Source organism: Monopterus albus, unplaced genomic scaffold (assembly GCF_001952655.1).
Source record: "Monopterus albus unplaced genomic scaffold, M_albus_1.0 scaffold446.1, whole genome shotgun sequence".
Lineage (NCBI taxonomy): Eukaryota > Metazoa > Chordata > Actinopteri > Synbranchiformes > Synbranchidae > Monopterus > Monopterus albus.
In genome coordinates this window covers 31,251-47,575 of record NW_018128326.1, presented here as the reverse complement: position 1 = coordinate 47,575, position 16,325 = coordinate 31,251, and the positions used below count along the sequence as shown (strand labels likewise).

The 16,325-nt window shown below is 40.7% G+C and overlaps 1 protein-coding gene across 1 annotated transcript in view; it reads left to right on the top strand.

Moving 5' to 3' along the window:
* The window catches only part of LOC109952263 (adenylate cyclase type 3-like), a 149,804-nt gene extending 139,937 nt beyond the window's left edge, over nucleotides 1-9,867 (top strand). Inside the window, 2 exon segments of the mRNA XM_020587246.1 lie at nucleotides 3,459-3,583; nucleotides 5,019-9,867. Of these exon segments, the coding sequence (XP_020442902.1) occupies nucleotides 3,459-3,583; nucleotides 5,019-5,198 (305 nt within the window). The 3' untranslated portion in view covers nucleotides 5,199-9,867.
* Nucleotides 9,868-16,325: the final 6,458 nt, after the last annotated feature.

Sequence of the window (16,325 nt, the reverse complement as noted above, 5' to 3'; positions counted from 1 at the left end):
TTCGCAAGGCACTGTATCTGTTTATGTGTGTGTATGAATGTGTGTCATAGTTTTATGAACAGCCCGAAAGTGCCGCTTCGAAATAGCAATGGTAGATTTGCAGATCAAGCAAATGCACTTTGAATATGACATTGTGAAAAAAAATGTCCTCCTATTCCGCATGGTTTCTTACTTGATTTGGCTCCCCTACTCATTTTATACCTTTTCTTTAGTAGAAATTAATTGGAAGGCTGACAAGGTAGTTAGCTCACTGGAGTTTTGTAGTAGCTTGTGCGGTTGACTGCGCATGCTTGGTGACTCATGTCAGAAAAGACAAGATCTCAGACTGGCTGCCCTGCATGTCGATCAAGTGGCAAATGCCATAGGGAGGATGGATGGTGAGGCTAACATCTAATTTATTTTTGAGTGGCACGTGATCTACCAATACTATCTTTGCGATCGACCGGTCAATCGCGATCGATGTATTGGGCACCCCTGGTCTATATCTTCTTTCCATCCCTTACTGCAGAAGGCTGGCCTGTAGGGGAAAGGCTGCTGTCGATGTGTCTTCCCAGTCCGCTTCTCTGTGCTTTCTCAGTCTTCTGGAACTCAGAAAAATAACTGGACATTTTTTGTTCCTTTTATTGCTGTGTTTTTTAAAGGGTTTCTGCAAGGCTGCCTCCTCTTCTCTAATCAAACTTCTTTTTACCAACTGTCACTATCTCTGAGCTCTGGACAGTTGTCAGTTGAAACTGTTGTGTTATCTCTTTCTTGGGTCACTCTTGGTCCACAGGAAGGTGGTGCCAGGTGTTGGTTATGTGACTGTGTTGGATTTTTCCCCATTTGTCTTTCTCAACTTCTCTACTCAAACATTTTGTTTTGACTACCACACATTTCATTACAACTCATTAAGCAAAACATAAGAACATTTTACAATCATCCTTAATGATTATTTCAACTTTCTACTTTTATGCCTTTAGCTTTTGTATCTTAATTTTTTCTCCATTTCCCATTCCCTCTTGGTGTTTTCCTCTTCCTCCTTGGGGTCCGGCTTATCCACCCACTACCACATATTCTGCATTCTCTTTCATTTCTTCCTTTTCTTTTTCCCAGATGTCTGCTGGTTCCTCTGTCATCGGTCCAGGCATGATAGGGAAATGAGGGTTTGCTATCAACTCCTCCATGCACTCCTCTTCCTGCACCAGAATACTTTGCCATGGGTGCATTTTCCTCTGGATCAAGTGACACATCTCCATCTTCTTCTGGCCTGTTTGTTGTTTCCTCAGGCTCTGTATCCCTGAATAGTGGGCATTCCAATATATCCTGAAGGTACTCTTGTTGTTCCTGTGGGACTTCTGTTTGAGCCGGTCTGTCTTATAGCTTTTTGCAGCTCTTCCTTGAAGGCTAATTCTGCCACCGGGTTTTTGAAGGCTAGTGCTGTCTCAGTGACCTCTGACACTTTATTACCACATCCTTTGGCTTCTTCCAGGCTCTACCCAGTAGTCTATGTGTGATGTGCCAGGACAGTTCTTCACTGTTGACTGCTGAATTGTCTGCAGGTGTCCATAGCAGTGTCTGCAGCCTTTCCATTTATTTTTGGTTGGGTTGGATTAGGGTTAGTGGTTGGTTTGTGTAAGTATAGTGCTATTTTCTGATGGATTCTAGGGAGGCTATATTCTGTGGAAGAAGATTGCAAGTTACAATCAATGCAACAAAGTTTTGTGTTGTGTTTAAATTAGCCTGTAATAGTTATTTGACTGTACTTCTTTTGGTGTTTATTTTGCTTATAAAGCCACGTGTAATATGCCATAGCTGTACTACATTCTGCTGTTGATTGTTTAATTATTGATTTATGTCCATATTGCATCTGCCACAGTTTCCATAGCCTTTTTGTTGATTGATGTTCAGTTTTGCTTATGTGAGTGTGTTATTTTCTAATTGATATAGTGAGGCTATATGCAGGAATATGATTCGAAGTCTGTTGTTTGCACAAGTGACTGGTTGCTCTTTTATAGGAATTGAATTATGAGATGGAGGCCTGGTAGTATGTTCTGTACCCAGGGCCACCATTATGCTGTTCCCTTCCACCCCCTCCATCAGCTACTGCCACAAGTAGAATCTCCATCTGTAGGAAACACTGAATTTATCATACATACATAGGTTTATGTAAACTAATACTGTATCCTTTGAAAAATTGACTTATGTAGTTTTCTCCAAATTATCATCACAGTGTACATAGTACATACTGTAGGTCTTCTTTTCTTGTTTTTACTGTTTTTCTCAGTTGTTTTATCTATTGATTTTTCTTAAATTATTTCTAATTATTTTCTGCTTCATTGCTGCTTTTTTCCTACTTTATTGCTTGTAAATAATATAACTTGCTTGTATATAATTTAGTCTTAGTTGTATATTAATAATTGTATCATTAATAATAACTTGCTGGTGTAACTATTTTTTCTGTCAGGATTAATACAGTTAGCTATATATGTAACGGTTTGACCTCGCTTCCTGGATTTCTGTTTTTTTTTTTTAGTTTTTTGTTTTTTCCTGCCTGTCCCATCTCATTCTCAGCCAGCACAATTAGCCATCATCTCATCCACCTGCTGCTCATTTTCTCCCGGTCTAGCTCCATATATATGTATGCCCTTTTTTCGTATGGCCCCCCGCTGGTTCATTGCATTGTGCGTAGTGTTTGTTTGGTGTTTCGCTACTTACTTTGTGATCCCGTTATTTGTTACACTTGTTTGTTTCCGGACGCTTTTCTGGCTCCTCGCTCTCTTGAACTCTTGAACTGACTTCCAGCACTTCTCTGTGGCATACTTCTCACCGGTTCTCCTGACCTCCTTGGCACTGCTACACATTCACCTGCTGAAACAACACTCACCTTCAACTTACCAGCTCCTCTGACCTTCAGTGTACTGCTACGCATTCCCCTACGCTCTCCTGATCCCTGTTGTGGTGCCTTCCTTCCCAGTCTTCCCCTGGGCCCGGCTCAGCCACCTGCAGTCTCCTGATTAGCTCTACATCCACCAACTACAGTTCCACTCCGGCTCCTCCCCTGCTCTTCGTTGTGGTCATGATCTCCTCACCACACAACCCCAGGTTGTTCCTCACCTCCATTCTCCCAGCTGCCCAGTTGATACTCTATTTGCTGGTGAGACCTGCTGAGTGTGTGTTTATTCTCCCTGTTTATCTTGCAATAAATACTGATTCTTTGCTCTGAGTCCAGGTGTCTGCATCTTGGGGTCCATCCGTACCCGCACAGATCCTGGCAATGTATCTATCTATCATACAGTAACTGAAAGGAAAAAAAATGGACAAAATTATGAAAACAAGATTTATGCTTTATGCTGAAAAAAATATTTTATTGAAAGATAATAGTGAGCCAGGTTCTCAGAAGTATAGTCTTAACAGTCATTAATGTCACATTATCATAACAGTCTTAATCTCACATGTGACGTGTCAACACTCTCCTCCAGGTCTGAATAAGGGCGGGGTGTTAGCAGGAGTGATTGGTGCCCGCAAACCCCATTATGATATCTGGGGCAACACTGTGAACGTGGCCAGTCGCATGGAGTCAACAGGGGTGATGGGGAATATACAGGTACAGTACTGGGCTTGGTTTACTCAATACTATTTAGACTACTTTCAAAATGAATACTGTTGGTTGTTGGAACATTTTGGTGCATTTGAAATCTTTAAGGTAAATCATGTTTCAGTTCAGGTTTTTGCTAGGTTGGATTAACCCAAACAAAGAGTTTATCAATGTATGTTATCAAATAATTACTATACATCACTACAGTCTTCACATGCTCCTGTGCTACAACAATTTGAAAATGCATTTTGGTTTTTTCCTTGTTTAAAGGCTGTGTGAAACAAGAGGAAATTCAAGAAATACAGCATATTAATCAGTATAACCACAGAAAAGAATGCCAGAAAAATCCTGTTTTGCAGTGCTGACATTTTTATAAATCATCCCTTGGCAGAATAAAACCATAAAACATCATTGCAGGTCCCTTCTGTATACTGTATTGAAAAAAACTGCCACCAAGGGTGAGACAGACTCCAATTTGTGTTGGAAGACCAGAACAAACCACTGTATGCATTCTGTGGCTTTTAATTGTACCACAGAATAAAGCTCTGTAGAAACAGATGGATTTAATGACTGTGTAGTGTGAAAGGAGTGGCACTCTGAGGTTTATCACCAACTGTTAATCTCGTTTGGTTTACTCTGCACTCTCACCCATCTGGTTTGCAGCAGTAGGTAGGTTTCCAGAGTAAAAAAAAAAGCCACTGTACTGCTCAGTCGCAAACAGCAGACTGACACAGTTGGAGACTATATTTGGTGAACATACTTGAGCATTTATAGTAGCAGCTAAAGAACCAGATCTGCCCCTCAGAAGTTGGCAGAGACAGAAAACAGAACTAAAACAATAGGAATATTGGACTGAGATTCATCAGGTGGATACAGACACTTCAAATGAATGATTGTGTTCCTCCATAATTGCTGGATGTGTGAATAAGTAATTGTTTAACACATTAATCAGCACTTTATAAAACAGAACTTTTTCCTTCGATGTGTGTCAGCTTGATGTTCTTCTTCCTATAAATGCCAAAAAAGTCAACGAATGCAGCTTTAATATGGCTCTTTTACAGCGGATGGTTCCTAAGTAAAGTAGCAAGGTGGCATGCAAACCTTGACTCTTGAAAAGTCATCAGCCTGCAGGAATTACAGCAGCCTCGTTCAGGGAGTTTAACATCAAAGCTAAAAATTCAACCTCAGTATTAATGTAGTTTTTCAAAATGGCATCCTTCTTTTTACATGAACAGAGTATACATAAATTTAGTAAGAGCATTTATTTACACTGTAAGATATCATTGTTTATACCCAGCTGTGCTCTGGTGTGTTGCAGCAGTCACTCTAGTCATTGTGTTCTCAGTGCTCCTTCAGTTCATTCAGTTTTAAATAAATGTCGCATTTTTCTGAAAATTAGTCAGGAAGCCTTCGAATGCATTATGTGTGTGTGTGTTGCCCCCAGGTGGTGGAGGACTGCTACAACATCCTAAAGGAGTACGGCTTCCGCTTTGTGAGGAGGGGGCCCATCTTTGTGAAGGGAAAAGGGGAGTTGCTTACTTATTTTCTGAAGGGAAGAGACAAGCAAGGTTCATTTATCAGTGGTGCCTCTGTCACTCTGCCACACCAAGTAGTAGACAGCTAAGGACCACACACACACACACACACACACACACACACACACACACACAGCCTAGTGATCACATCTACTGTGTAAAAAATGCAGCAAGGGGGTTTAATGTAACCTGAACATAACATAATGTTTACATGTCAAGTTTAAATACTGGTGACGCAGTTCAGACACACCTGTGACAACACACCACTCATTACTAACCACACATGTTCAGTGTCTATGAAAAGACAGGCGGGCCAGTGGAGACTGTAGCTCAATATGAATATTAAGTGGAATCACAATTGAAAACATGAATTATCTGAGAATAAATCACAGTAAAAGACAGGAGTGTTGGATGTACAGTACAGATAGTATAGAGGAGTACACTAATACAAATAAAATTATAAATTGATATAAAGACCAAGACAGGACAGGCTGACTCCAAGAAAGTCAAGCTCGAGTGTCATCATGTCATCTCATCTACTGATGACTATGTTTGTGTTCAGCTGCACAATAAAAATTCTGCAATTAAAAAAGCACTTTATTGCAACCTAATAATTTTGTAGAAAGAAATCCCATATCAATTTATTCTTGGACCTCTACTTAACTTCTTACAAATTTTTAAAAAAGCCAGTAATAAATAGAATGGCTGCTAATTAAAAAACAGATCAAAGGATAACTCACTTCAAATAGAAGTCAAATAAACAGACAGGTGCCCACAGAGGTGATTGGAATGGGGTGTGGAGTAAGCAGGAAACCTGGAGTGTGTTTTCACAGAGCAAAACTGATTTGATGCAACTTCTACGATGTTCTCCACCACACTCATGGTGTCTTTTCTGAATGAAAACAGCCTCCATGCTGACTAATGTGGCAGATCTGTCAGACCTTCAGTCACACACACAGCTGCTGTAGTTCGGTCAAAAAATGAAACCATTTTCAGCAATATTTGGTACCAAACACTCTTTTCAGACTGCAGGGATACTGTAGTTCTAGAAGTCCCTTAGATCTTGTGAAAATCAGCCTCTTGTATCCTTTTGAGTCACTGACTCAAAGTGTGCATAAAAATATCCTAATTGTGAAGTCACTAAAGATTAAATTCCATTTAAGTGTGGTTTGAATTCACCATTTCAGTATAAGGATGACAAATTCATACTGATGTAACTTACACAAAGATTAGCCCTTTTGCATATACAGCCATTGTGATGCCATCTTCTCATCACATTAACACACGGTGGCCTTAGGACACCCTGCCTGTCAGGACATCCCTCCCTATTTACTGAATACTTCAGTGTATGGAAACAAGGCACACTGATCTGAGGTCAGATTTTCTGCCTTAGACGAGGAAGAGGACTTAGAAGTGGACCAGTAAGAGCCCAGAGTGTGATGACACACACTGATCTCCCGCCTACTGCTGCCCATGTGTGGTTGTGGGTGTGACTGCGTGCTTTGCTCATGGTGTATTTTTCCACAGTCAGAGCATTGGTTCTGCTTGATACTGATCTGGAAACAGCTCAGTACTGTGCTCTCTTCTCTACTCCTGGACTTGAACAGCACACTACATTGCTGGCCTCTAGACATTTGTATGCATCTGAACTGGACTGAACAGACGTGTGTGCTGTGAGCTTTAGGAGACCAACATGCCAGATGGCAGAAATATTATACACACTGATTGTAGATTTATGGAATTACCTATCACAGCTGTGTTTCCTGTTTAGTTGAAGGATTCCACTGCCCTCTACAGGCAGGGAACTGAAAACAGAGTGACATCACTAAAAATAGGTCCACTAGGTAAGAAACACAAGCCTCCAGGTTACTCCGAGAAAAAGAAGGCAAACAGTAAAATGACTGCCCAACCTATGTGCTCTAGTCTATAGACCCACTTTCTGCCTCAGCCTCAACCTGCTGTACTTACTGTAGCTGTGCACAGTGTGCCTGTGCAGTTAGATTCAGGTACACTGACTTTCAGTGAAGGTGTTTGTTAACCTGGATAACCAACCTGTCTGATCACCTGACTGTTCAGGTTTCTTGACGCATTAGACCAATTTAGTGAGGTCACTGTGAGATTTGCTCTCAGCCTTAATGGTTTCCTGTGTTCTTTAGAAGAGCCACAGAGGATGCAAGCTGAAACAACACTTTTCCTTTGACATTATTGTGGTCATGTAGGAAAGAAGGCTGCCAAGAATAACACAAGAATTTTAAGTAACTTGTGAAAGTACTTTATTTCACAATGTAAAATGGTGATGACAACAAGAAGTTCAAATGCATGCAGTTGAACTTGTTGCAGCCTTTCTAAGGTGTTTGCACTAAATATGGATCGACCCCATTTACACTTCATATTAACATGCAGTCCATAGCTGCATAATGATATGTTTGTGAGGCCTTTGCATTTACACCTGGAATTAAACATTATCTCAACTCTGCCTGCACTATGGTAAGCCAGCCAACTTTCTGTAACAGGTTTCCAGTTTTGCCTTTGACTGTGTCTCCCCACAGTGATGCTATCCAATGCTCTCCAGCTTGCTTCATAGACAAGTGTCATCCATTTTTAAATAACTTCTTTGGGAGATATGCTAGATGCTACCTGTAGCTTTTTAACAGACACCTTGAGATGACCTTGTCCTTCAGACAGGGACCTGCTATGTGTTCTGTACATCTGACTGAAATTTAATTATAATATCAGTCAGAGCACCTCAACATGTGGATCCTACATATTTGATATCATGGGTTTTCTCTGATCTAGATATGGTATCCAGATAGAGCTCATGTTAATACTATGTGGAAATGAGGTCTCTCTTTTGTAGTGAATTCTGGCCTGAAGTTAGCTATCATCGCTGTGTCTTTTTAGTCTGTTTGCTTGGCCATGTAAAGGGCAGCATATTGTATTCCAAAAGGGACTGAGATGGGCAGTTGGTCAATATGGTCTGTAGCTGTGCAGTCAAAAGACATTTAGTGTGCATGTGTAAACCTGTAAGAATTACACACTGACCTCAACAGACCTGACATCACATGAAACCATGTAGCTATGTGGACACAGATGATCAAATCTGCCCAAGAGGACACATCCTCTCACAGTTTCAGCAGGTCTCAACTCCATCAAAATCATCTTGATCCATCTACCTTAGGTGAAAATAAGGTGGAAAAGTTTGGTGCCAAAAGGCACACTAATAAGTGGTATTACCTGTCACTTGAATCTTAGAAAATGAATAATTTGGAGAACAAAAGCCTAATTATATGACATTCTGGATTAATTGCAGTTAAAAAGGATATTAGAGATGGCAAACAAGAACTGTCAACAGGTCTGGCATGTCAGCCTGCTCACATGTAGGGCCTGAAGCTCATCACAGTGCTTCTTTTTAGTCATTTTGCTTGTAACACTACACCAAATTGAATTGCAAATGAGAACATCAGATGTTCGTCTCCCTAAAATTTGTATTTCAGATGGCGAGGCTCTGATATGACAGCAGTGACATTCAAGAGAAAGAGCAAACACCTCTGCTGGGAAGCAACTGTAAGGTGTGAGAGTTTTGGGGGAAGTATTTATGGAGCCACTGCTCTTTCCTCTGGTGACTGTAAAACTCAGTGTCTCTGTAGAATGGGATAAAAGTCCAATAGTTTCTTCTACAAAGCTGACACTATCCTCTCTTAAGGAAAGGTTCGATCATTCCTTCCCCTTTAATTCATATTTTTATAATGTAATGTTTTGTTCTGTATAAAAAAAGAGAAAGAGGACTGGATGTGTCCTCGTTGTACATAGAGTTTAAACTGTTTTGTTGGGCCGATATATTTATTGGAAATGACAGGGACTTTGTTTTTGTTTTCTTACTTACACAGATGTGAAAGTGCCAATGGTAAAGGAATGGCTTTAAATGTAAAAGCCACAACATGGACCATAGCTGTTTCCTGATCTCAGAATCTCAGGCTTGGGAACGAATTAGCACTTTGAATAATGTGTCAACTCTGTCTATGATTCCAGGTTTAGTTGCAACTGAATTTTTTGAGCTAAACACCAACAGGAACACTGAAATGCCATCTGGAGAGTCCACGCTAGCAGGGCTAGCTGATGGCATCAGAAGGCAAAAAAAAATTACTCAGTCCCATGGCTCTACTTGTTATTGTTCTGATTTTGTCTGAATTTGATTTAGAACTTTGATTATTCCTCACAGTTTTTGTGCATTGAATTACATATGTTATAGCTCTGCTTAGCCTGTTCTGAGCAGTTTATCCGAATCCTGGTTTTTAAGTTGAAGAAATTTTCAGTGTATGTTCTTTCATTTAAGTTGTTTCTTATCATAAGGTGAGTTGATTAAAATAACCTACAGTATCAAAGACAAGCCTTGGTGTCATGATTACCACCCACCCAGTGGAAGTGTTTATCAGGTCTTAGTCACAACATCTCTGCAGGTTGACAGATTGAGCAAAGAGGCTAATTAATAAAACACTTCAACTGTAATGAAGTACAAGAACTAACACTGAAATCTGCTGTATATGTGTGGCTCTGATTGAATTATGAATTTGTACTGTACATGGCAATAAACTGAATAAAATTTAGATTTATGCTTGGAAATGAAAGAGACAGAGAGTGAGAGTAGTCTACTGATCTCAATGGTAAATGGTATCATCACAGCAGTCGGTCACATACCAAGCAATACAAGAACACTATCAAATAGGTAGATACAATAAATGCATAGTTAAACTAATTAGACACTGGCCCAAAAACTCAGACTATACTCAAACTGAAAATATACAGTGCCTTGCGAAAGTATTCGGCCCCCTTGAACTTTGCAACCTTTTGCCACATTTCAGGCTTCAAACATAAAGATATAAAACTGTAATTTTTTGTGAAGAATCAACAACAAGTGGGACACAATCATGAAGTGGATACAGTGCCTTGCTAAAGTATTCGGCCCCCTTGAACTTTGCGACCTTTTGCCACATTTCAGGCTTCAAACATAAAGATATAAAACTGTAATTTTTTTGTGAAGAATCAACAACAAGTGGGACACAATCATGAAGTGGAATGAAATTTATTGGATATTTCAAACTTTTTTAACAAATAAAAAACTGAAAAATTGGGCGTGCAAAATTATTCAGCCCCCTTAAGTTAATACTTTGTAGCGCCACCTTTTGCTGCGATTACAGCTGTAAGTCGCTTGGGGTATGTCTATCAGTTTTGCACATCGAGAGACTGAAATTTTTGCCCATTCCTCCTTGCAAAACAGCTTGAGCTCAGTGAGGTTGGATGGAGAGCGTTTGTGAACAGCAGTTTTCAGTTCTTTCCACAGATTCTCGATTGGATTCAGGTCTGGACTTTGACTTGGCCATTCTAACACCTGGATATGTTTATTTGTGAACCATTCCATTGTAGATTTTGCTTTATGTTTTGGATCATTGTCTTGTTGGAAGACAAATCTCCGTCCCAGTCTCAGGTCTTTTGCAGACTCCATCAGGTTTCCTTCCAGAATGGTCCTGTATTTGGCTCCATCCATCTTCCCATCAGTTTTAACCATCTTCCCTGTCCCTGCTGAAGAAAAGCAGGCCCAAACCATGATGCTGCCACCACCATGTTTGACAGTGGGGATGGTGTGTTCAGGGTGATGAGCTGTGTTGCTTTTACGCCAAACATAACGTTTTGCATTGTTGCCAAAAAGTTCGATTTTGGTTTCATCTGACCAGAGCACCTTCTTCCACATGTTTGGTGTGTCTCCCAGGTGGCTTGTGGCAAACTTTAAACGACACTTTTTATGGCTATCTTTAAGAAATGGCTTTCTTCTTGCCACTCTTCCATAAAGGCCAGATTTGTGCAGTATACGACTGATTGTTGTCCTATGGACAGAGTCTCCCACCTCCGCTGTAGATCTCTGCAGTTCATCCAGAGTGATCATGGGCCTCTTGGCTGCATCTCTGATCAGTCTTCTCCTTGTATGAGCTGAAAGTTTAGAGGGACGGCCAGGTCTTGGTAGATTTGCAGTGGTCTGATACTCCTTTCATTTCAATATTATCGCTTGCACAGTGCTCCTTGGGATGTTTAAAGCTTGGGAACTCTTTTTGTATCCAAATCCGGCTTTAAACTTCTCCACAACAGTATCTTGGACCTGCCTGGTGTGTTCCTTGTTCTTCATGATGCTCTCTGCGCTTTAAACGGAGCTCTGAGACTATCACAGTGCAGGTGCATTTATATGGAGACTTGATTACACACAGGTGGATTTTATTTATCATCATTAGTCATTTAGGTCAACATTGGATCATTCAGAGATCCTCACTGAACTTCTGGAGAGCGTTTGCTGCACTGAAAGTAAAGGGGCTGAATAATTTTGCACGCCCAATTTTTCAGTTTTTTATTTGTTAAAAAAGTTTGAAATATCCAATAAATTTCGTTCCACTTCATGATTGTGTCCCACTTGTTGTTGATTCTTCACAAAAAGTTACAGTTTTATATCTTTATGTTTGAAGCCTGAAATGTGGCAAAAGGTCGCAAAGTTCAAGGGGGCTGAATACTTTCGCAAGGCACTGTATGTGATAACACTGCCTTGTAATATACTGTACAGTTATTAACATGTATGTGAGAGACAGAATCTACCCAAAAAATTTCAGTAAATCACATTGTTAGATTTTTAAATAATTTATTTCCATTTTATTGCATGAAATAAGTATTTGATCACCTACCACAGGCCTGTTAGTTTGTCTTTAAGAAGCCCTTCTATTCTCCACTCATTGCCTGTATTAATTGCACCTGTTTAAACTCATTACTTGTATGAAAGACACCTGTCCACACACTCAATCTATCAGACTCCAACTTCTCCACTATGGGCAAGACCAAAGCCCTGTCCAGGACACTAGGGACAAAATTGTAGACCTGCACAAGGCTGGGATGGGCTGTAGGACAATGGGCAAACAGCTTGGTGAGAAGGCAACAACTGTTGGCGTAATTATTACACCTGAAGAGAGCAGTCTTAACGGTTACCATTAGTAACACACTACACCGTCATGGCTTAAAATCCTGCAGCGCACGCAAAGTCCCTCTGCTCAAGCCAGCACATGTCCAGTCGCATCTGAAGTTTGCCAAAGAGATCTGGATGATCCAGAGGAGGCATGGGAGAAGGTCATGTGGTCAGATGAAACCAAAATGGAACTTTTTGGTATAAACTCAACTCGCCATGTTTGGAGGAAGAAGAAGGATGAGTACAATCCCAAGAACACCATCCCAACCGTGAAGCCTGGGGGTAGAAACATCATACTTTGGGGTGCTTTTCTGCAAAGGGGACAGGACGACTGCACTGTATTGAGAAGAGGATGGTGGGGCCATGTATCGCGAGATTTTGGGCAACAACCTCCTTCCCTCAGTAAGAGCATTGAAGATGAGTCATGGCTGGGTCTTCCAGCATGACAATGACCCCAAACACACAGCCAGGGCAACTAAGGAGTGGCTCCATAGCATTTCAAAGTCCTGGAGTGGCCTAGCCAGTCTCCAGACCTGAACCCAATAGAAAATTTATGGAGGGAGCTGAAACTCCCTGTTGCCCAGCAACAGCCCCAAAACCTGAAAGATCTGGAGAAGAGGAGTGGGCCAAAATCCCTGCTGCAGTGTGTGCAAACCTGGTCAAGAACTACAGGAAATGTCTGACCTCTGTAATTGTAAACAAAGGTTTCAGTACCAAATATTAAGTTCTATTTTTCTATTGTATCAAATGCAATAAAATGGAAATAAATTATTTAAAAATCTAACTGTGATTTTCTGGAATTTCTTTGTAGATTCTGTCTCTCACAGTTGAGGTGTACCTACAATGAAAATTACAGATCTGTCCATTCTTTGTAAGTGGGAAAACTTGAAAAAAATTTTTTTTATTTGTCCCACTGTATGTGCTGCACATTCTCTATAGCTTCTCTACCTTAGAAACTGGTACATCATACACTGTCAGTGGCCAAAGACCAAACTGCAGGCATGATAGTTTGAGTTTGATTGAGAGGCCTTATGCATCTATGTCCCTAATCCCCATCACCTACCTGTTGTCTCAAGCCCTGAATCTGCTCCTTCTCACCAAGAGCTGCATCATACCACCTACCTAAAGTTTACACTGTTGAAATTCCTTCATTATTTATACATAACCTTTTATCTGAAAGACACCTTTTATTATTTAAACATTCCTTGATTTCTCTGGTTTCACCTCCATTCTAGCCCACTTCAGGTTAGTGTTCAAACTGTATAATAACCTTTTTGGTACATAGTGCTCTGGTAGAGATAGTCGTGTTTTGCATGCACGCCCTTATGGGTGGTAATTGTTGCCCTGACCAAAGCCTCTCTCCTCCTTCGACCCAGCTAACACTGACACTAGTAAGAATCTCTTAGAATTTTCTTAAATCTGCAAAGAGGACAATATCTTGTGTTATTCTGTATTACTGAATGGATGTACAGTATATTCATAGTTGACAGCCTTCATCACTTCCCTAGTCAATGGGGAATTATCTGCTCTGCTGGTAGCTGTAAAGAAAAATAAGTGAAACAAGTTTTTAATTTAGGTTTCTAGCACTGTTTGCTCAGTATATCATATTTCCTGTGTTTTCAGTTAAATCAAGTGAAAAAACACCTCAACCCCATCAGTTGTGCAGGTAACCCTAGAACCCTTGATCATTTGAAGGAGGAGGACCACACAGATTTTCTGCTTCCTTCATTTCACTGACTTTTTCTGTAAACCTTGACCCAGTGTTTTGGCATACACCTTCATTGGGTGTTTGTGTTTTCAGTTAGGAAAAAAGAGAACTAAAGCACAAATTTAAATGTTAAAATCTTTTCTTCACAACTACTGTAGTGTCCCTATTTAACATCATTACAGATATTGTATGAATTAACACTTTAGATCTCCAGAGATGGAGAGTTTATGTTTTAGTTCATATTTACACACTGCTGCTATGGTGCATGGTATTCCCCTTGTAACAAAATATTGATTAGCTTGTCTAAAACAATACTTTCATTTTCATTCCTCTGCTCTAGCAGCAAAGCTACAAATAACACACCACATTCCCCAGGTCTGAGACAAAAAAAACAGAAAAAAAAACAACAACATCCATCCATTATCTATACCACTTATCCTGAAGAGGATCATTGGGGGCTGGAGACAATCCCAGCTGACACTGGGTGAGAAGCAGGGTCCACCCTAGCTGACATGTAGACAAGCAACCACACACTCCCACCTAACGGGCAATTTAAAGTCGCTGCATGTCTTTGGACTGTAGGAGGAAGCCAGAGTACCTGGAGAGAACCCACACAGGCACAGGGAGAACATGCAGTCGCCACACAGAAAGGCCCCTGGTCGGCCCGGGCTTGAACGCAGAACCTTCTTGCTGTGAAACGACAGCGCTAACCACTGTACTACCATGCCACACACAACAACAACAAAAAGAGTATTTCTAATATTTTTTGAAAAATCTTGTCAGTATTTTACTAACAAAGGCTATAAACAGTACATTGTAATAACTAATTTCTTATACTGACAAAAGGAAGGGCAAAATGTTAACGGGCTTTCAGATAAGATGTGGTATGCACTGCACTTGCTCTGGGGGTTGGGAGCAGTGCAGGGGAAGAGGGTGCACATATACAAATCACCTACATGAACGGCAGTTGCTATTTAACCTAAAAGTTTTCCAGGAGGTTTTTAGCCGATAATAAGGTCTACTATATGGACCGCCAACACCTTAGGGTTCTGAATTGTCAAACCATACAATATTACACGCTGTATATGCTGGGTTCCACATCTCTAGTCAGAGATCTACAGCATTAAACACGGTTAACACAGCACCATAAGTTACAGGTGTACAGTAGTGAACACCATGTACAGTATGGTGCAAAGAAGTAGACAACTTCTTTGTAAACATTCATTTTAAATCTGATTTATCACACAGTTGCTGTCATAACCCTGTATTTATGTTGGCTTTGACAGGCAATGTGATGGACCTAAAATTGTCTGTAGACTTTATTAGCAAAAGTATTGTTAATTTGGGGTCATTAAAAGACAATAGCCCATACTATAGGACAGGACGGAGGTTTATCAGCTGTGTACCACTGCATTATTTATTTGAACTGCTTCTCCCAAATTACTATCTAATAGCCAACTCCTTCAGTCACATCTCCTAAAATGTTTCCCTAAAAAAAGAACTGCATAGAAACATTTTGGGAAACATGGTGACCTAAGAAGTAGACTATAAGGGAGTGGTTGTTTAACTGCAGTGCTACATTACACATCGAACAATGAAATATGTTCCCTTCAAACCTTATCTGCTTTTGCAGTTTAGTTGAATACTCTAGGAGCATAGTTTTAGGAGAGACGGTTTCGCCAATTTGTCCAAAGGAGAATCTACAAAATATTAAACTAACATCACAATCCACACACATATTATAATAACGGTTTACAGTGAAGGCTGATCACAGGGATTTTTCTTTACTTCTGAGCTTCATATAGTATCTACAGTATGGTTTGTGTATGCCTGGGATTCTGTACCTGTGAGTGTAGGCTGAGCACCACCTTATTCTTCTTCTTCTTTCGGCTGTTCCCGTTAGGGGTAGCCACAGCGAATCATCTGTTTCCACCTAACTCTATCCTTGGCATCATCTGCTCTTGCCCCAATTAACTTCATGTCCTCTTTTAGCACATCCATATATCTCCTCTTTGGCCTTCCTCCTGACCTCTTGCCTGGCAACTGACATCTCCAACATCCTTCTACCAATATAACCACTATGCCTCCTCTGCACATGTCCAAACCATCTCAATCTGGCCTCTCTGACCTTGTTCCCAAAACAGCTGACCTGAGCTGTCCCTCTGATGTGCTCATTCCTAATCCTGTCCATACTGGTCACTCCTAAGGAGAACCTCAACATCCTCATCTCTGCTACCTCCATCTCTGCCTCTTGTATTTTCCTCACTGCTACAGTCTCTAACCCATACAGCATAGCTGGTCTCACTACTGTCTTGTACACCTTTCCTTTGTTTCTTGCTGACACTCTTCTGTCACACAACACTCCTGACACCTTTCTCCACCCACTCCAACCTGCCTGCACTCGCCTCTTCACCTCTTTCCTACACTCCCCATCACACTGGACTGTTGACCCCAAATACTTAAACTCCTGCACCTTCTTGACCTCAGCCCCCTGTAACCTCACTGTTCCACTTC